Genomic DNA, 20,395 nt, shown 5'->3' on the forward strand with positions numbered 1-20,395 from the left:
GTCATATCTATAAGAACCCTTGCATTGAACAGACCACAAGGTATTTGCAAATTTTTGAGTCAGAAATTAGTCACCATAGCATCACATTTGTCTATCATATTCCACCTATAAACTTCTTAAATGTTTATTCAAACGGCTGCCATTTCTCTCCGCAGTTTTCGGACTTCCATGTCTAACACTACGACAAGCTGCCCTGCGGCTGTCTTTTTCCTCTTGTCCCTGGCAACCTCCCCAGGGTGAGGGGAGGCGGTGTTAGCCAGGCTGCCGTCTCCTCCTGCCCCTTGTGCGGTGCTGTCCTCTGTTGGCAGCCTCCTCAAGCTCTCTTGGCATCTCTTCCCCAGCATGAGGGCAGAGAATAATTCAGTAACATTTGAAATAATTCACACCATGAACCCTGAAAGACCTAATTAACATAAACAAATGTTGGCCCCTTCCAAGCAGTCCGTGAAGTTGGCCTTTGACTCCCAAAGCCAAGTTCTCAGATGCCCGGTTGTGTCCCACGCACTTTCCAGGAGGTTAAATAATACATTTCCTCGGCTCAGTTTGGAGATGACTTGCCACTTGAGATGGGATGGATTCTTTTAAAATCGATTTGTAGTATTTTAGGTTTTCATATAGGAGCCATGATCTTGTGGCCTTAAGCTTTAGTAACTTGGATTATAAATTTAAAAGAAACATGTATGTTTTTAACTTTTCTTCTCATATTTGATACAGTCTTCAGTTATCTTCTCATAGTTGCTACAGTCTTCAGTCATGTAAAGATGCAGTCATTCTGTGAATACACTGCTCAGTTTCCTATCTTCCATACATTGCTTTGTCCAGAACATCCTTTTCACTGACATTTATTTATTAGGAATGTTTGCTGCATGTTTTTCTGTCTCCAGTAGGTCAGCTCGGTGTTTTCCCTCCAGGATGATACAAAATGTTATGAAAGACATCCATCTTCCTTTTAGACCCAAGAGTGGCCCATAGCCTCATGGGTATCCATTGCTCCATTTCTAAAATGAAGGATTCAGATTAGGTGACCTCTCAGCTTCTTCCAGCTCCACACAGTAATCCCAAGCCTCTCATTTTGTGCTTACAGAGTGTGGTGACAGGATCTTTGAAAAAAAAATTATTTATTTATTTATTTATTTATTTTCTTTTTTTGAAAAAATTTTTTTAAATCAACCATTCAAAAAAAAAAAACTTCATTTTTAGTGACATGTCCTTTGCTATCATATAATAGAAAACTTGCAATCAAGTTGTTTTATTTGAGAAACATCAAGAAAAGCAAAGCTAGGTACATTTTCATGGTACCACATAATATAATATTGAATAACAAAGCGAGTAAATACTATTATCATTGTAAACAAAACTTCTCCTTTTAGAATGTTTACTGGTTTTTAATGCTAGTCTCATAAATAACATGGGCACAAAAATTGAACAGTAAAAATGCTTTTGTTATGGTGGCTCTCGTATGCAGGACAAAACATAATATCCAAAATCCTTTAAAAATAATAAAAACATAATTGTCTAACCACTGTGCTGTATACCTAAAACTAATATAAAATAATAATGAATATAAACTATTACATAAAATTTAAAGTTCTTTTAAAAAAAAAAACACCTCAATTGTGGCAAGGAAGGGTGTGTGAGAGACTGGGACTAATAGGTGTTAGGTTTGAGGTGCAGGAAACTGAAGTCAGAGACCACCAAGACATGTTAAAGTAAAGTTTATTCCCCAGTAATGAGCGGGATTCATTACGGAGGTAGAGAAATCAGAATTGAAGGAGTGGGAAGAGGAGAAAGGACCCAGCCGGGCTGTCTCCATAGATGGCGATGGAGAAAAGCAACAAGTGGCTGGTCTGGAGGACTTTTTAAGGGGAGGAACAGGAAAAGGTTGGACCGAGGGTGGAACAGGAAGGGGTGAGCTCCAGGGCACTTTGGCACGCACTGATTGGTGGTTCAATGTCCTGGGGATGTCTCTGAGGCAGATTCCAGTAATGTCATAGCTCCGCCCACCAGTTGGGGGGAGGGAGAATCTCACAATAGGGAAGATGTGTGGACATTGGAGGCCGTGGAAACAGCAACCAATAGAGCAAAAAAGGATGATTACACAGGAGAAGGGACAGTTAACAGACTGATGTATTCAAGAATTCTTAGATAATTCAAAGTACCGTACACAAAAAGCTTAACTCTTTGAATGATGAGGGACACAACCTCCTGAGAACAAAGTAAAAGGAGAGCAGAAGCATCAAATAAAAATCTGACATAAAGAAGTGGATCTTGCTCTAGAAAGACCTCGAAGCAGCCATGCCAAAGGGCAAAGCAGCAGGTTATTTGAGGCCGAGGCGAACTCACCGTCTGAGGACTGTAACCACAGGGCCACACATTGAGCCTCGGTGTTTTGAAGTAGACATGTTATTTTCAAAAGAACAATTCCTCATACAACATATTCTTTAAAATTAATACAAGAATGTGTATGACTCATCTTCCATCCATCTCTCTGATTTTTTTCATGCCCTTCAACTCTAAGGTTAGGTCATGATTGAAAGTATCCATCGTTCCAATATTAAAGGGAATAAAATTATTCTGAAAACTGCAAAACTTAAAAAAATAATAATAATAAAAACACCTCAATTGAGACAATGCTGATAATGATAGCATCAAGTAACTTTCCCAAGGTCACCAAACAAGTGGAGGAGGGATGCAGACCCAGACTCGTGCCCTGCTCTTGTCTTCTCTGCCATACACACGGCTTCCCCAGCCATCGGCCAGTGGACCTGACTTAAACCGGGCTCTTCCGGGCACACGCAAACTGAATCCATGCTCCGACAAACCCACGGACAGGGCAGGCACTGCGTCCTCCTCAGCACAATGCTTCTCTTCGCTTCCTATTTATCGTCTCGGTGAGGGCCACAGCTGCACCTTGTTTATTTCTACATCCTCAGCACAAAGCCTCGAGCTTGGCGTACACACTTCAAACCATTTTGTTAAAGAGAAGAAAAATGAATAGACTGACCAGCCTTAAAGTACAGGCTATTTTGACGTGGCTCACAGTGGTGTTTTGGTTATGTTTAACATGGTATGTGGTAAGCAAGCATTGGTTCTGCAAATTGGAACTTTCTACTTTAAGGTTTATACTGGGAATGGTTCCATGGGATCAGACAGGAGCTGGCCAAATTTACAAATACAGGCAAGCTCCTGAGGTAATATATAAATGATCCCGTGTAATTCCCACAGCAGTCCTCTGAAGTAGGTGTCATTGGTTACACTTTATAGAAGGTAGCCTTGTTTTTCCTATCCTAGGGCCAGCACTGCTTGTCATAAGCCTTTATTTTACACCTGGGAAGTTTTGCTGTATGATTTTTTTCTCTCTAAGAAAGCACTTATTTAAGACGTATCCTATGTTGGACAGAAAAGATACAAAGATGGCTAGCTCCTGGTTAATTCCGTTCTGTAATCATGAAGAACAGGTTAGCCAAATAACCAAAAATAAAATACTTCACTGGACTTCATTCCTTTCTTCTTCTTTCTACTATTGTCACGTGTTTCTATAGGTGTCGAGATTATTGTTACTTTTCCGAGAGACGTCTGTCACACCCAAGAGATGAGCCAAGAAGATTTAAAAGAAAGCAAGTAAGGAATATTCTTTGAAGTGTTCGGAGGAAATTTTAGAATGAAATGATACTTGCATGGCAACCTACATTTTTAGGGAGTCCACTAAAAAGAAGGAAAAAAAATCACCTGGAAGCAGGAATCACAGTAAATATTACTGTGGCAGGGCCCAGGGAAATATGTGTGGGCTCTATGTTTTTGTTGCAATGATCCATCTCTGCAATTGTATCTTGACCACAGCCAGAGACGATTTGAAAACAACCGGATGTAGCTGTGATCTAATAAAACTAGGAAAACAGACCGGAGGCCATGGTTTGCCTTCCCTGCACCAGAGCTGCTTGAACTGTGGTCTGTGGTCTTTCCGTTACCAGTCCACAATGAAGTCAGTATAAACTTGAAAATTTAAACACTTAAAAAGTTGCATTGCAATTTCACAAAGTAATGTTATGTTCATGGATCTGATCATGAAAAAAAAGAGGGGCTTTAAAATTTTTTTTTTCATTTCTTTTTTATAGTAATTCACTTTTTTGTTGTTGTTGTTAATTCTCACCCGAGGATAATTTTTTCATTGATTTTTAGAGAGAGTGGAAGGGAGTGAGGGAAGAAGGGAGAGTAAGAGAAAGAGAGAGATTGATGTGAGAGAGACACATTGATTGCTTGGTGAGGGTTGAACTTGCAACCCAGGTCTGTTCCCTTGACCAGAAATCAAACCTGAGACCCTTCGGTGCACAGGTCAATGTTCTAACCAATGAGAACACTGGCCAGGGCTGTAGAAATTCACTTTTATTACATTTTACAAAAGTGTCAGTCCACAATAGGCTGGAAGTTTAAGCACTGATCCTTTCATCAAAGACGGACTGAGAAGCACTGGCTGGTTAATGCCTTTGGAGAATAAGAGGGTGCCCGTGGCCACTCTGATTTCTCTGCTCAAAACAGGGGCTGGGAAAACTCAAGGGTGGGGTGCAGAGGGCAGGCGGGGTGGGGATCAAGAGGAAGGGTGGAGAGGTCTTGTCTTTTCAGGAACACAGCCATCCTCAACAGCACCGTCTGGAATGGTTCTCCAAAGTGTCTGGTGATGTCAGGTGGGACTGAGAACCGGAGATCCGGAAGACACGGGGAACGAGTTTTAAATCCAGCTATTTCCTCCCCCTTTTAGTCAGATAACCTCAGAGCATCGAGAATGGGCACAAGCACCTTCTGTTCCTCTTCCAAAGGAAATCAAGATGATGGACTTCAGAACAAAGATGCCAACCCCACAGCCTTTACTCCTGAAGCCAGAAGAAAGCTCCCAGGAGCTCTGTGGTGAGAACATGGTCTTCTTGTTACCAAGACCTTGCTCAGAACCCAACATTTCCAAGTCTGCAGCCAGAGATGTGCCTCCCTTTCTGAAAGGCCAGCAGAGAAAATCTGAAGGTGAGTCCATTTAAATGCAGTGATTCCTTTATCCTTCACTTAACAAATGCCTATTTATCTTCTTCTTGAGTGTTTGAAGATCTTTCCTGTGAACTCTTGTTTGCGTGATGTTTATCTGTGGAACCCTTGGGGTCCACACGGAGGATGCTTTCCTGCAGGAGTTGAGTTTGCCACTCTCTCCAGCTCAAGACTCATGACAAAGACAGAGGCACTTTTGGAGGCCAGTGTTTCCCCTTAGGGCAATGCTGTCTGCTATTTGCTTTCTGCTGTCTTGAGACAATCAACCAAGAGAAGTCACCATTCCATTCTTCTCCCACATTTCCTGGCCTGACCTGCAACACAATTGTCACCATTTGTTTATATGTCTGTCTTCACCAGAGGCAAAAACCACCACACCTTCAAGCACCTGGCACCAGGCCTGGTGCATAACTATTAACAAGTGTGATTTGAATTAATAACAGCAATAACCATTTATTGAGTGCCTGCTATTTCAAGGCACAGATACGCACTGATGTTCTAAAACAATACCGCATGCTTGTTTTAGAAATGAGGAAACAGCCCCCGAAGCCTAAGAGTGGGCCCGGGTCACACAGCTAGTGAGTTATGGAGGCTGGGCTCCACCGTGGACCACATGTCTCTGAAGCCAACATGCTTAAGCGCCTTCCCCTCTGTGTTCAGCTCACCCCTTCCTTCTGGTCCCTCTTCAGTGATGAGTAAAGGAAAGGATAGACATACTTAGTCTTGTAGTGGAGGGTTTAGGGAAAAGGAGGGGCAGTGGTGCAGGTACAGACTGGTGGAGTGTGGACGGAGAGCCTGAATTGGCCCATCAAGGACACACCCCCTTCTCCCACACACCACAGGGAACCTTGGAGGTGTAACAGAAGTAACTCTGCACACTAGACAAGCACACACGTGGTTAGGTCAGTATCTTAGTGGAAGCTGCTTATCTGAAAATGGCAGCTGCTGTTCCCCAGGCCTTGTTTCCAGCCTCTTAAAAATTTGTTTAAATGCAATTTTAAAAATGAGACAATCAATATATGTTAATTAAGAAAAAGGCAGGAAAGGCCGATGAGCAAATAAAAACTAAAAAGCACAAATAGTATTCCAAGACCATTTCTCCTAGAATGTACTTCCATACTTCAAGATAACATGTTTATCATGATACTGCTCAATTGTTCCATTCAGACCTTAGCTATTAGAGCTGAACACTCTTACATTGCTGTTCTCACACATGGGCAATCCCCAATCTTCTCCGCCTTTGTATTGAAAAGAAATCAGCACTCGGTGTGTCCATTGTTGTGACTGGGGAAATACTGTTTACAGCTGAGCTCATTCGTGTGCTGTGATGGCGTTTTCCTCCTGCTGAGACTTGGAGTTTATTACAGTCTTGGTGAATGCCTCCTTTCAGTATTCGCTTACTCTGTACACCCATCCTAATCCCTCCGGATGCTAGCTGATGGACTGTGAGAAGCACCTCAGTTCAGGCACCTGCATGGCAGGTCACCAGCTGGTTAGTGTTTTTGAAGACATTGCCTGGAACCCTCTGCCCTCCTATTTCATTCCATGTTGCTTGGTCTCTCCCTGGGGTTCCCTCACCACCAGCCTTGGCCTCCTAAGACACCTGAGCGCTGGCTACTCAGCGTCCTCCTCCTGGTTTACTCCCTCCTTTCAGGGGGCACATTTTCAGTAGCTCCCTGAGGACAGTGCAATAGTAATAGTTTTCATTGCCCTATTTTGCTGAACTCTTCACTTTCTTCCAGTCTGTTTTGTGCTCTGTGTTTTAGAGGCATTCTCCGCATAGACATCGATGAGGCCGGGCAGGTGGGGTGGGGGGTCCAGTGTCAGCGCGCACTCAGCTCCTGCAGGAAAGCATCCTCAGTGTGGACCCCAAGGTTCCCACAGATAAACATCGTGCAAACAAGAGTTCACGGGAAAGATCTTCAAACACTCAAGAAAACCCAGAGTTTCCCCGGAGAGGGATTGTCCAGGCTCCTGCCCAGAGTTGTGAGGCTGCTTCACCTGTCAGTGGGTGGCTTTCCTCCCATCCTCTTACCCTCACCCTAGCACCCACGTCTGCTCTCAGCTGCTCCTCACTCCTTGGCATCTCTGTGCCAAGCTCTCCAGAGGGTCATGCTCCCACCGCCAGCCAGGCCGGAGGAGCAGCTCCTGATGGTGGGCAGGGCAGGGAGTCTGGAATACCGAATCCAGCCGGCATCACAGGTCCTGGAGGTAGGGCTAGGAGGTTTTAAGAGAAATAAAGACAAGAGAAAGCGGGACTTCAGGAGGACTGCTAGTCCATGATGAGACTGCAGCAACTTTATTAGTTGCAAGCGTACATTTATGAGGCTTTTCTGGGCATTTCTCCAAGTGCCCCTTTCCCAGGACAAGGCCGCCCAGCTCCTCAAGACATTCTTGGAAAAGATACATAGAGCAAGCATCTGGTTAGATATCATTGAGAACAGCCTAGCTGAGAACATCCAGATGAGTCGTGCATCACGCGCACTCTCTAACAATGGGGCTATGGTCTGCCCTGTCCTTGGTTAACCCTGAAGGCTTAGGGAAGAGCAGGTAGGCGTCCCTACCCTATGCTCCATCCTTGCCCTCGGGCCCCACAGAACACGGCCTCCCACACTGGAACCTCCTCCTACGCAGACCATGCAATCCCTTGTTTCAGCCTCAGCTCTCCTCACCTTCGGAGGCGCCGTGTCTTCAGGGCCTGTTCTTGGTTCTTATTTCCCTCCCAGTTCTCCCCTCGGCAGGCAGTGAGCAGACAGAGGAAGTTGGCAAATCATCGATGATTATTCACCCATACGGTTTTCACTGTCTGAAATGTTGGTGATGTTGCTCATCTTCTGCTTTGTCCTCAGGGCTTTTGTTGTTCTTATTCACGCCTTTTAAAATGTCTTCACTGTCTTTTTAGTGAGGTTTGTGAGGAGTGTGGGGAGAAGTTTGGATGTTCAACCTTTTAACTGGAATTCTATTGATATATACATTTTTAAAAATGGATTTTTATATTTTTTTTTACAAAGAAGAAGGGAAAGGGGTAGAGGGTTAGAAATATTGATGAGAGAAATACCAATCAATTGCCCCCTATTAGGGATCAAGCCAGCACTTGACTGAAATTGAACCCAGGACCCTTCAATCTACAGGCCATTGCTCTATCCACTGAGCCAAACCGGTCATGGCTGGAATTCTAGATACATTTTAAACGGTTCTTAAATCACCTATCAGAAAGGTCTTATGTCTGCATTCTCACCCGAGTGTTAGAGTGCCTTTCTACCTCATGTCATTCCTTACCAACACTGGATACTATTTACCTAAATATTTATAATAATACCTGAAAGGTTTTTTAACTCAGGAAGTTATATATATGAACCCACTATAAATTATATTCAGTTGTATTTCTGGTATTAAGTTGTAGAATCTTTTCAGTAGAAAATCTCAGCCTGTAGAATATGGACTCTGTGAGGGCAAGGAATTTGTCTTTGTCGTTCACACTCTGTTGCCATCTTCTGGGACAGTAGGCACTGGTTGAATTAATGCGTAAAGAATTGGGGGCAGTGCCTTGACCAGCTGTGGCTGAGGGGTGGGCCCAAGCCTTTCCAATTGGGATCCTCATTTTAGGTGACCATTTTTCACCTGAGAATGGCTTCTTGACCTGCCTGACAGCTTAAAGAGGTCTAAGTGGAATTTCAAGTGGTAGCTGTGGCTAAAATGAAGGCCCACAGACCTTCAAAGCATTAAAAAAAAAAGGGGGGGGGTGTGGATAAAAGAGGGAAATTTCATATAAAGTCTCCAGCTTTCTTTACAATGGAGTTCTCGCAGAGATGGATTTCCATCTGGCATGGACAGCATCAACTAGGACTTGGTAATGGGTGGCCCTTTAGCGGGAGCATGTGACTTCAGCCTACCTCTGTCCCCACCTGTCCCACTTCACTCAGGTGTGTGAGCTGCTGTGACTGTGGACACACTGGCACTTTCGGCTTTAGCGTCAAGCTGTGGAAACCACTATATATAGTGGGTTCATATATATATTATATAACTTCTTTGTGGGGGACCAGGCCTAGAAGACAACAACTAGGCTTCACACTGCCTAGTCAGTCCCGTCCCCCCCTCCCACCAGCCACACAGCTCCCCTTCAGAATTTATGATGGATGCCAAGTATGAGTTCAAATACAGCTGAGAGATTATTATACATGAATACTTTGGCATTTCTGCACAGCCCAGGCTTTCTGAGCAAAAGGTACTAGGAAACTAGGTTGAATGGCGATTGAATGATACACAGGTCTTACAATTGGAGAGAGTGTGTTGCTCCAGAGAGAGTCAGAGGCTGGTTTCCTCAGGAGCTGCTTGCTCACCTTCTAGGACAATAGAGCCCAGAGACTACATTCCCCCTTTCTCCTAGGACAGCTGCTTACATTTCTCGGGAGGGGAAGATGATTTGAAGTGCCAAATGCTCTATGTAAACGCTGAGCTGCGATTTCTGTGCTCATTCCGGTGGTGCAATGCACAGGTCAGCACAGGGCTCCCAGCGCGTGGCCCTGTTGGAACTGGTGCTGCGATGCCCTGTGAGTAATAAAGCTCTGTTCCCTGGCCCAGAGAGCTCGTGTGTTCTGCCAGGATGTATATATATAAACATATATCAACATACATGTATACAAATGTCATATATAAGACATATATATAACATCCATGTGTGAGAAACAATATTATATATAAAACAACATCCCCCTCTAGTGGAAGTAGCCTAAGGTTTTTGTGTAATCAAACATACCTCCTTCCATATGAATTACAACTGGGATAACTCTCAATTTTGACTTTTTCAAACCTCAGCACCAAGGTGACTTAATACCCAAACTTTGGTGTAAGGCTGACTGTGTTCACTGTACTAGTGAGAATATCTAACTTTTATTACATTTTCTTGTTGTAGAGTTTTCTGCCTCTCATAAGAAATACAGCAACCGAAAAACTGAGGTAAGATTAGTTTTTAGTGTTACTGACTCTATCAAAGAATTCAAAACCAAAATTCTCAACAGTTATTTCTTGGAAAAACAACAATTCACATGTAGTTTATAGAGTAGCAAATAATTTCTGGGTAAATTATACCTTGCCTTGTATATTCTTTTTCTAGGGTGTTTCCTGTTCTCTAGATAATGATACGAGGAGCTCTCATATTTAAATTTGTCTTCTTAAAACATATCTAGAAATTAGGTCATTCTTACTTCCAGTGGCCGAAAGGTTTTCCTAGTTATCTAATATATCAATGAAGTATTTGGAAAGAGTCTTGCAATTCTCTCAACTGTCTAACTCTTCTATACCCAGGAGCCTTAGAGAAAATGCCTCGGTACTGCTCATTGTTGTAAAAGGGGTTTATTGAACAAAAAATATGACTCCATCTCAGGGAGATGTTTAAGCACTGGGAGAATCTCTTTATTTCCTGTTATTTTTTAGATGTGGGAGAAAGTCATCAATAAAACTAGGAGATTATGCTGCATCTTGCCCGGTTCTAAAGCTTAATTAAATTTCTAGTGTCAGGGTCCTTTCCTCTTAGACACAGGTGGCAACAGAATGAAAATGAAACGTAAAGCTCTCACTTCCCATGCAAGATCCAGTCCGTAAATATTCTGATGGAATTAGGTATTAAATCTGTATATACAAGAGAAGGACTCTGTGAAAAAGAAGCATGGAGTTTAAGAGTTTATAGCTTAATGGCCCGAACCTGAACATTATATATTGAGTTACACTGACCTCTAGAGGTTGATAATAACAAACACTAGCTTATTTTGAAACTACTTGTAGGACAAAGGAGAATTAGAAACCATCAGGGTTGCTAACTTTCAAGTATACAGTGTGGCCCATGTAAAGCCACCCTCAACAAAACAGTTCAGCAAAAACAATGAGGAGTAGGTGTGGTCTGGATACAAATTCTGAGTTAGCCTGTAACTCATTGTTCAAGTGTTAACAACAATTTTAAACTATTCTAAGTGGAATTGTTTTGTTTGTTTTTTTAAAAATATATTTTATTGATTTTTCACAGGGAGGAAGAGAGAGGGATAGAGAGTTAGAAACATAAATGAGAGAGAATCATCGACCAGCTGCCTCTTGCACACCCCCTACCGGGGATGTGCCCACAACCAAGGTACATGCCCTTGACCGGAATGGAACCCGGGACCTTTCAGTCCGCAGGCTGATGCTCTATCCACTGAGCCAAATCGGTTTCGGCTGGAATTTTTTTCTTAATCTTAGATCAATTCTTTGGAAAATAAAGAGAAAGGAGAGAAATAAAATGTCCCATCTTATATTTTAATGCTTACATTATAGGGCTCTCCTTTTAAATATAGAACCATGAATCTTTATGATAAATTTGGTTTTTAGAAGTATTATTTTACCTTGGTTCTAAATAAATAAATAAATAAATAAATAAATAAATAAATAAATAAAATAAAATAAAATAAACCCTGGAATGAGCTTTTAGTGTTGTTGTTGTTTTAAGTTGGAAGAAAATTGCTAATTTTTATGTTTAATTTTTTTGTGTGTTTAGCTTTTAACGTTATTATCTCAATGATAGCTTTGTACTTCTTAAATAGGAGGCCTTCCTAAAGAGAATCTTAGAATCTCTGAGGGTTACTTTAAACCAGTTAATGTGATATGCTTATATATTTCTGCATTCATTAGCTTTTTCTCTCTTTCCTTTTAGTTCCCTCTGCCACCATTGTCATTCTTGCCCATGAGACCTGGTCTTCTTACTTTCCCCCCAAATCACAAGTATCAAAGAGAGAGAGAGAGAAATATTCCAAGTCCTGTATCTTTTGTACCTAAGCTCTCAGAGCCTGTTAGTCCATCTGATGAGCTAAGACCACCAAACAAGCAACTGGAAGCCTCATTCAAGGTGTTTGTGGATCAGACTCTCAGGTCCTCCAATAGGTCTATTTGGTCCAGAAACATGTGCTCTTTTTGGAAGGCTAACCATCACAGACAACACCTGGAGATGGAGGAGAATAGGAAATGGAAGGAAACAGAAGGATGTGACAAAATTCAAATCTCTCACTTTGAAAAAGGGCAGTCTTTGGTATCCTTTGAGAATTTTAAGGAAGGCAACTTTCCTGCAGACGGGGAAGTGGATATGGACTGCGCTGGCACTGAAATGAGAAAAGCAGAAGAGAACTCTCAGTATCTTTCATCAGGGAAGACAGTGGGTTCCGTAGCCAGAAACTATGAACAAAATTCAGACGTTGGATGTACTATGCCAATCAAGTCCCAAGAAGCCCAGCATTCAGAAATAACTCTAAACAAGGATAAAGAGACTAGAAATGATCGAGATGATTCAAAAAGTACGTCAGGGCATAAAGGTGAACTAACTGAACCAAACCATACTTTAGAAGAATTTACTGTACTTAAAAGTTTGTGCAATGTAATTCCTGACAACAGCCCCATTGGAAGGCTACTGGAAGATCATAACAACGTGGAGACAAATACAAAACTATCAGTAGCAGAGGCAAGCAAATCTGAAGTGAATGGGATAGTGCCTCTTGTCCACATCACTTTCCCTGGAGAGGAGACTCCCAAGGAACCAGCGGTAGCCAAGCCAAGCCTCCAAAAAAGAAAGGGCACCTTTCATAACAATAGCTTCCACATCCGGGCACACCAAGAAAATGACAGGCATATGATGAAAACCCATAGAAACAAGTTCGATGCAAAAACCAAGACCAGTAAGACACCTCAGAATTTCATGATTTCAATTGATGGTTCCATTAAGCCTACCAAGCATAAAACCAGCATAAAAACTCAAGTTTTCCCTTCTTTGGGGCTTGTTGAGCCCAGACCTCGGCAATCACCCAAGTTTCAAAGGAGAATGCCTCAGACAGAAAAGAAGCAATCAACTGACTGGACTCTGAAACCTAAAAAGCAAACATCTCCTTGCATCTGTAAAAACACAGGAGTAAAAAAGTCTTTCTTTCCTAACCCTGTTCAACCCATACAGCCAAGACTAAATTACCTAGATCTTAAGTATAGTGATATGTTCAAAGAAATCAATTCAACTGCTAATGGACCTGGAATCTATGAAATGTTTGGGACCCCAGTTTATTGTCACATGAGAGAGGCTGAACGGCATGAAAACAAATATTATCGAGAGATATGCTCAGCTCCATCAGGCAGATGTATCAACGGTAAATGTCAATCTTCACACGGCGAGAGGAGCAGCAATAGCAGAACAAGGCTTTCTCAGAAAAGACCACATGTTAAACCCCCAAAGGCTTTGCTTGGAATTAAACACAGGCACAAAAGTCTAATTTCCAAAGAAAAGGGTTGCAAGGCTGTAGCTGGCAAACTACAAGACACTGAAAATGGTGGTGGGGTTTCAGAATCAGAGTGGCAGATGAAGTCTTTGGGAAATGACTATCTGTCTTCCAAAGACAAAGTTCAGCCCATGGACTTTGCTCAGACTCATGAACAGTCCACTGAACAGAACAAATTCCTTCCTGTCTCAGATTTGTCCATTGTTGAAGAAGTCTCTATGGAAGAGGCCACTGATGAAGGAGACATGTCTAATGATCAAATTCTTGCCACAAGCCTTTGGGATCTGCATGAACTTGAAGAGCTACATCACCAGACCCCCTTTGTCCTTTCAGAATACAGCAGGGCGGTGCCTGGTGAGAAGAGTTTCAACAAACATGTACCACAAGAAAAGCAAAATATAGCATCTCTTGGAAAGATAATTGCCAACCAAATCTTAACGAATGACGTAGAGTTTGATAGTTTGATAGCTACATCTAAAACACTTACGAATCTCTCTTTCCAAGACACACAAGGAAGTGCATCTTCTCAAACATATCAACATTGGGCACATTCTTTGGATCGTGATAGTTTAGCTTATAAGTCAATTACACACCAAACATTTGAAAAAACTTTAAATGATGCAGATTCAATTTCCCAAGAAATTCTTGACTCTAGAAAGAATGAAGAATTGACAGATGAACTATTAGGTTGTCTAGCTGCAAAACTATTAGCTCTTGATGAGAAAGATAACAACGCTCATCAGATAGTGGCAAATGAAACAGATCCTGAAAACATAAATCTCATCTTCAGTAGGAGAGGAAATACCATGCAAGAGTTGGGTGGAGAGACAACAAATGTCAAAATACAGGTTGGTATAATTATAATCAATGATTTAATTGGGGCAGGAAAGGACCCTAGAGGTAATCTGGTTCAAACTCCTTATTTTCAAATGAGGAATCAGAAAGTGTAAACAATTAAATAGTTTTTGTCCAAGTCTCATTGTTGCAAGTTTAGAATCCAGGTCCTCTAACTCTTGGGCTAAAATTTTTTTTATTATGCTGCTTTACTTCTGGAATTTTGATAGCCCACACTACAATGGAAAATTGTTGGGTATGTTAATACTATAACAAAACTACTTATTTAAATAGTTTAATGTTTTCATACAATGATTAAGTTTTCAACCAACAAATATCAGCAGTGAGATAATTATGGGTAAAGCATTGCTCTCAGTGGTGTGTGAATAGAAAGAAATTAATATGGTGTGCCGAATGCCTGGGGCAGGAACAGGTGTGGGCAAAAAGGGATCAGTGGAGGAAAAAAAGGGGACATCTGTAATACTTTCAACAATAAAGATGATTTTTTTAATTAATAAAAAACATAAAAAAAGAAAAAGAAATTAACATGGGCCCTGAAGTGGCTCATCATCTAGTTCACACTATCAGGATCAGGAATAAATATTTTAAATAGGTGATCAGAATACTAGGTAAATAATTATACTATAACTAGTTATTAAGAACTTACCATGTATGAGCAAGGGGCATCATATTGCCTCTTTTATATGCTTCATAACAGCTCTGTGGTATAAATACTAAACGTATTAGCAAATCCCCAAGGTTGCAGATGAGGAAACTGAAGTTTATTACTCAGTTAGCCAGTGGTGGGGCCAGTCATTCTGATTCCAGCCTTCCATGTTTAATGACTTAATCACTGTGGAGATATTCCTTGTCCTGAAAGGCCAGCTCTGCCTTCATGGTGATCTTGGTCTCTGCTGGGAGGTAGGTCGTGATTCAGAAAGGCCTTCAAGCTGGGGTAGGAAATGGGAGTATGTGATGCCGGTGTGAGTGAGATGGGTCTACCACTCTGCCATTTCAAACGGAAAAAAAAGGCTAACAAGCTAATAAATATAATCATCCAGACCTCCCCCCCCCCCCCCGACAGTCCTAGAGTAAAACACTGACTTTTTGTGACCTTTTCTTTCTTCACAAAGCCCTTAGCTTTCAATTTGGATAGAGAAATGTGAAAGGATGGGAAGGAGGAACCCAAAGGACCTTTGGGGGCTTGTATGCTCATTTGGGAGGAAGGGGACCTGCAGGTTGTCTTGTTCGTATAGGGCCTTCACCATGCCTCTGCATCACCATCATCATTTATTTCTAAGGACTGGTAAAGGAGGCCAAGACAAAGCCTTGACTCAGGACCAAGCAATTGGAAAACATGATCTGAATTCTACAAAGAGATACTTGTTTCCTCCCTTCCAGGGCAGGGCCTCTCACAGTTTTCAGTGAATGCAAATCTCTTGGGGATCATGTTAAAATGCAGACACTGATTCAGTATGTCTGGGGCTGAGATTCTGCCTGTCTAACAAGCACTCAGGTGATGTTGATACAGCTGTCTGCAGATTCTCCCTTGAGTATCAAGGGTCTACAGGGCCATGGATCTTCAGTCTGTTGCACCTGATCTTGACCACTAGATTTGCTTGTTATAGTTGTGGGTGTGTGCATGAGAGAGGATCTTACCTGTATGTATGTTTGCGTGTAAATGTAAAAATGTGTATGTAAGTATATGCTTATGTAAATATGTGTGTGTTTGAGTGTGTATGTGTTATGGAAGTAAGTGAAGAACAAAGGCTATTCATTCAGAGTTCACGACAGCAAAGGAACTGGCTACCATCACTTGCATTTGGCAACAAGTCAAAAGTAGGCAGAGGAGTGGGAAAGTCTCATAGTGGAAAAAGGGAAGGCTTCAGGTATGACCTGATCGGAGGCTGTTGGCATGGGTTAAGTAGAAGGGGCATCCAATGTAATTAGTTACGGGTGCATATTTGCCTTTTCCTAGTTAGCTGATCCTAAGTTAGAAGGAAGGAAGCCACCTCTTCTCTTCTCTTAGAGTTTAATGGCGACTTTTCTTTTTATCTCATTCTTCCAGAGACATAGTAATGGGTTCAGAATATATGACGAAGAGAAATTTCTCAGTGAAAAGATATTTTCTGAAAATAGTTTCAAGCATGAAGAAGCCATCCTGTGGACCAAGGGTGAGATCCTTGGGAAGGGAGCCTACGGCACAGTAAGTTAAATGGGAAACAAGATGAAACCCCAAACCCCCACTCCTCCTTGACCCCTCCTTCTTCTTTATACTCTGAGTAAGCCCTTCCCTCCCCACCCCACACCATACTCTTTTATTTAGAACTATTTCAGTTGGGAGTAACAGGAAACCCAAACAAACTGGCTTAGGGAAAAGGTGGTTCACTGCTCTATGTAACTAGAGGATCTCAAGTAGGTGTGGCTCCAGGCACAGGTGTTTCGGGGGTGAAACAATGTCATCAGGATCTGGCCTCTCTAGTTGCCTTCCAGCTCTCATTCTCAGGTTCCTTGTGCTTGTACAATGGCCTTCACATTTCTAGCCTCTCCTTCTCCTAAGTTCAAGTTTAATGGAAAAGAAATATCTTTGTTCAGCAGCTCAGAGTATTATTTTACCAGAAGTGAGGAGATCATTGCTGAGTGAAAGAAACAAAAGATGTTCCTTACATTTTGTGAATTGGAAAAAAGATCATTTGAAGTCCTAGCAGTATTGATAGTATTTACATAGCTTGGTAAAGAGAAGACTGTCCCCCAGATAACGCATGTTACTCTTCTAGCTGGACATTTGCGCATCAGTGAAAAGGTAGGAAGACTTGGCAGAGGTGACTGCTGAATTTTTCAGGACCTGCCTTCCTTTGTCTCCTTTGAGCTTTAGTGCCGGGACTGACCAGCCGACCCTGGGTAACGGATGAATGATTACTCTGACACACGTTTCTGTGAAAGAGAGGGCTAAGGGACTGCCTGGCTAGAGAAACCAAACCACCCGTTCACCTGTCTCCTTAGGCTGTTATTGTAACAACAGCTTGAACTAAAATGAACTATTAGATACCATCAGTTGGGTAAGCATCTTTGAGAAGACACGTGCATCTGCAGTGTCCTTTAAGCAAGGATTCCAGTAAATACCTGGGAGCTTACAGGTACACAGACTTGTTTGGAAAGGTCAAGGCAGGGGCAGCTGCCTTCAGCCAACTCCCCCTGTAGGTTTCAACCTTTTGGAGTTTGCTTTTTACAGACTTTCCAACCAAGTTCCATGCTTCTCCACACTTTAGCTCTAACATAGCCCTATTTTAGTCATCACACAAGGAGCTTTCCCAAACCACCATCTCAGTTAGTCCTTGTAGATATCTGTGAGGTAAGAACTTTACCTTAGCTTTGTAGATGAGAAAAAACTGGTCACAACTGTTATACAACTTACCCAAGTTACACAGCTGGGGTGGGTTAAGCCAGGATCTAAACCACATGTGTCAAACACAAGGCCCGCGGGCCAAATCCATCCCGCCAGGCCTTGCAATGTGGCCCGCACCGCGCTGTCATCACTGCATTCCGCTGCGTTTCCATCACAATGACAGTTTATGACTGTTCAGTAAACCATTCGGCCCGCGATTTAGGCTGGATTTTAGATTTTGGCCCCTTCTCTGATTGAGTTCGACACCCCTAAACAATATAGGCCACTTGTGATACCCACTCACCATGCTGCTCATTCCCATCTTAGCTCCATTGAAATGCTGGTTATATTTAATCATAGGTATTGGTTTGCTTCTAGGTATATTGTGGTCTCACTAGCCAAGGAGAGCTAATAGCTGTAAAACAGGTGGCTTTGGATACCTCTGATAAATTATCTACTGAAAAAGAATACCGGAAACTGCAGGAAGAAGTGGATTTGCTCAAAGCACTGAAACATGTCAACATTGTGGCCTACTTGGGGACCTGCTTAGAAAAAAACACCGTGAGCATTTTCATGGAGTTTGTTCCTGGTGGCTCAATCTCTAGTATTATCAACCGTTTTGGGCCATTGCCTGAGATGGTATTCTGTAAATACACAGAACAAATTCTGCAAGGCGTTGCTTATCTCCATGAGAACTGCGTGGTGCATCGAGATATCAAAGGAAATAATGTTATGCTCATGCCTACTGGGATAATAAAACTGATCGACTTTGGCTGTGCCAAACGTTTGGCCTGGGCTGGCGTAAATGGCAGTCACAGTGACATGCTTAAGTCCATGCATGGGACTCCCTACTGGATGGCCCCAGAGGTCATCAATGAGTCTGGCTATGGGAGGAAGTCGGACATCTGGAGTGTGGGCTGCACTGTGTTTGAGATGGCCACAGGCAAGCCTCCGCTGGCATCCATGGACCGGGTGGCAGCCATGTTCTACATTGGCGCACACCGGGGGCTGATGCCACCGTTACCTGAACACTTCTCAGAAAACGCAGCGGACTTTGTGCGCATGTGCCTAACCAGGTAAGAAAGTGCAGGCAGGAGGAGGAAGATAAATGCCCACAGATTTCCCCTCCAATATATGGCCCATTCGAACCTCCACTCGAATCAGGGAGTGATTTTTGTACCGAAAGGAATCATTATAAGTCATTTTGGATGGCTGTGTGCCTTGTATTCAGAGGAAGAACCTCCTAGAAGAGGAGAAGTTTTTATTTCTAAATGATTTATATCACTCCCCCCCCCCCCCCCAAAGTATTTCATTTTTATTTCCATTTTCACCTGGGCTATTCTTAGTGGTCATTTGCTCCAAAACTTATCCAAAGATGCGAGTTTAACCAAAAGAATGCCTTGGAATTGATCATTGCAGATAACTATTGGATGGTTCATTAGTTCATTGGCAAAGCTTTTTGATTTCTTGAGGGGGAAAAACAAAAGCACAGTTGTACTAATTGAGCAACTGTCTCCCTTTACTTTATGCTCTTCCAAGAGTGCCCCAAATAGGATCATTTCAATTAATCACCAGCACATATTTAAATGACTCCTTAAGAGTCTTCGTTATGGATTCCTGTGCCTTGAAATTTTAAAGATAAATGTAATGCTAGTTAAAAGTGCAGTAAGCTTTTTAAAAATTATAATTTTACTTGTGTATAAATTTTACCATAAACAAACTGAACAAGACTACAATATGAAAAATAGGGCCTACTTTTTAATCATAATTGCAACTGTTTTTTGAATAATTACTTCCGTGCCAGACATTGTTGAACAGCTGTATATACATTATGTGTTTCTTTCAACGAGTTAGGTATCACTGTTATTTCCATGTTACTGATGAGGAAAGAGTCTGAGTCACTTGCCTAAGATCACACAGCTGAAAACTGCAGGCTGGGCTCAATCCATCGGTTTGACTGGCAGAGGTTGTACTTTCTTCTTAAAGTTGGCATTTTGAGTCAAGTAGACTGGTTGGCATGCACACTTTTGGATGTTGCTTCTAATGTGGTTTTCCTCTCCAAGGGACCAGCACGAGCGCCCCTCTGCTGTTCAGCTCCTGAAGCACTCCTTCTTGAAGAGAAGTTACTGAATATGCACCAGCACTTTCTTTCCAGTTCCATTACCGAGCCTGTTATTGCTTCATTGTGGGAAAGATGTTAAAGGACCTTGGTTTTCCTACTGGAAAGTCCATCTAACTCAATTTAACTAGATCCTACAGTGTTGCTACCTGAAAAAATTGTTACATAGTAGTCTCTCTAAGGTTCGGGCATGATTACTTATGTATATGAGATTTAAAAAAAAAAAATAACAACAAAACCCCCCACATATTGACTATCCAGTAATCATAATCTCTATTGCTTATACAATATTCTTTTTTATTTTTGTCCTGTTATTGTAATGTCATTAGTTTAAAATAAATTGTGGGGGGAAATTGTACTTAATTGCTCGGTGGGTAGACATTTTTTTTCCTTTTTTTTTTTTTTTTTTTTTTTTTACAAGAGACTTGAGGAAAGAAAGACGTTAAAAGTAGAGACACTAGGTTCTGTTTATTTTGGGCTACAATTTTAACCTTGCAGGTGATGGGAGCGTCAAGGTTAACAGGAAGAGCTAAAGGCCTTAGTATTTTACTATCAGAGGGCCCCAAACTCCTCTGAAGTCTCCAACTACAAGCGGGTTATACTAGGTGGCCTCATAAACTTCAGACTGCTTTTCCTATAACTTGTAGTATGATTTGAGGTCTTCACTTTTTTGTAGAGAGAATTAAGTCATTGCCACATGTAGAACTAGCTAAATCTAGCCCACTGACTGGATAATGGGAGAGGATC

At 42.0% G+C, this 20,395-nt stretch overlaps 1 protein-coding gene across 1 annotated transcript in view; it reads left to right on the top strand.

The window, feature by feature from the left end:
* Positions 1–19,993, top strand: part of MAP3K19 (mitogen-activated protein kinase kinase kinase 19) — a 42,526-nt gene extending 22,533 nt beyond the window's left edge. Inside the window, exons 7-13 of the mRNA XM_036422108.2 lie at positions 3,543–3,621; positions 4,757–5,013; positions 9,944–9,987; positions 11,711–14,158; positions 16,213–16,350; positions 17,908–18,605; positions 19,593–19,993. Coding sequence (XP_036278001.2) covers positions 3,543–3,621; positions 4,757–5,013; positions 9,944–9,987; positions 11,711–14,158; positions 16,213–16,350; positions 17,908–18,605; positions 19,593–19,659 — 3,731 coding nt within the window. The 3' untranslated portion in view covers positions 19,660–19,993. The remainder of the gene's footprint in view (positions 1–3,542; positions 3,622–4,756; positions 5,014–9,943; positions 9,988–11,710; positions 14,159–16,212; positions 16,351–17,907; positions 18,606–19,592) is intronic.
* Positions 19,994–20,395: the final 402 nt, after the last annotated feature.

This window comes from Pipistrellus kuhlii, unplaced genomic scaffold (assembly GCF_014108245.1).
Source record: "Pipistrellus kuhlii isolate mPipKuh1 unplaced genomic scaffold, mPipKuh1.p scaffold_m20_p_7, whole genome shotgun sequence".
NCBI lineage: Eukaryota > Metazoa > Chordata > Mammalia > Chiroptera > Vespertilionidae > Pipistrellus > Pipistrellus kuhlii.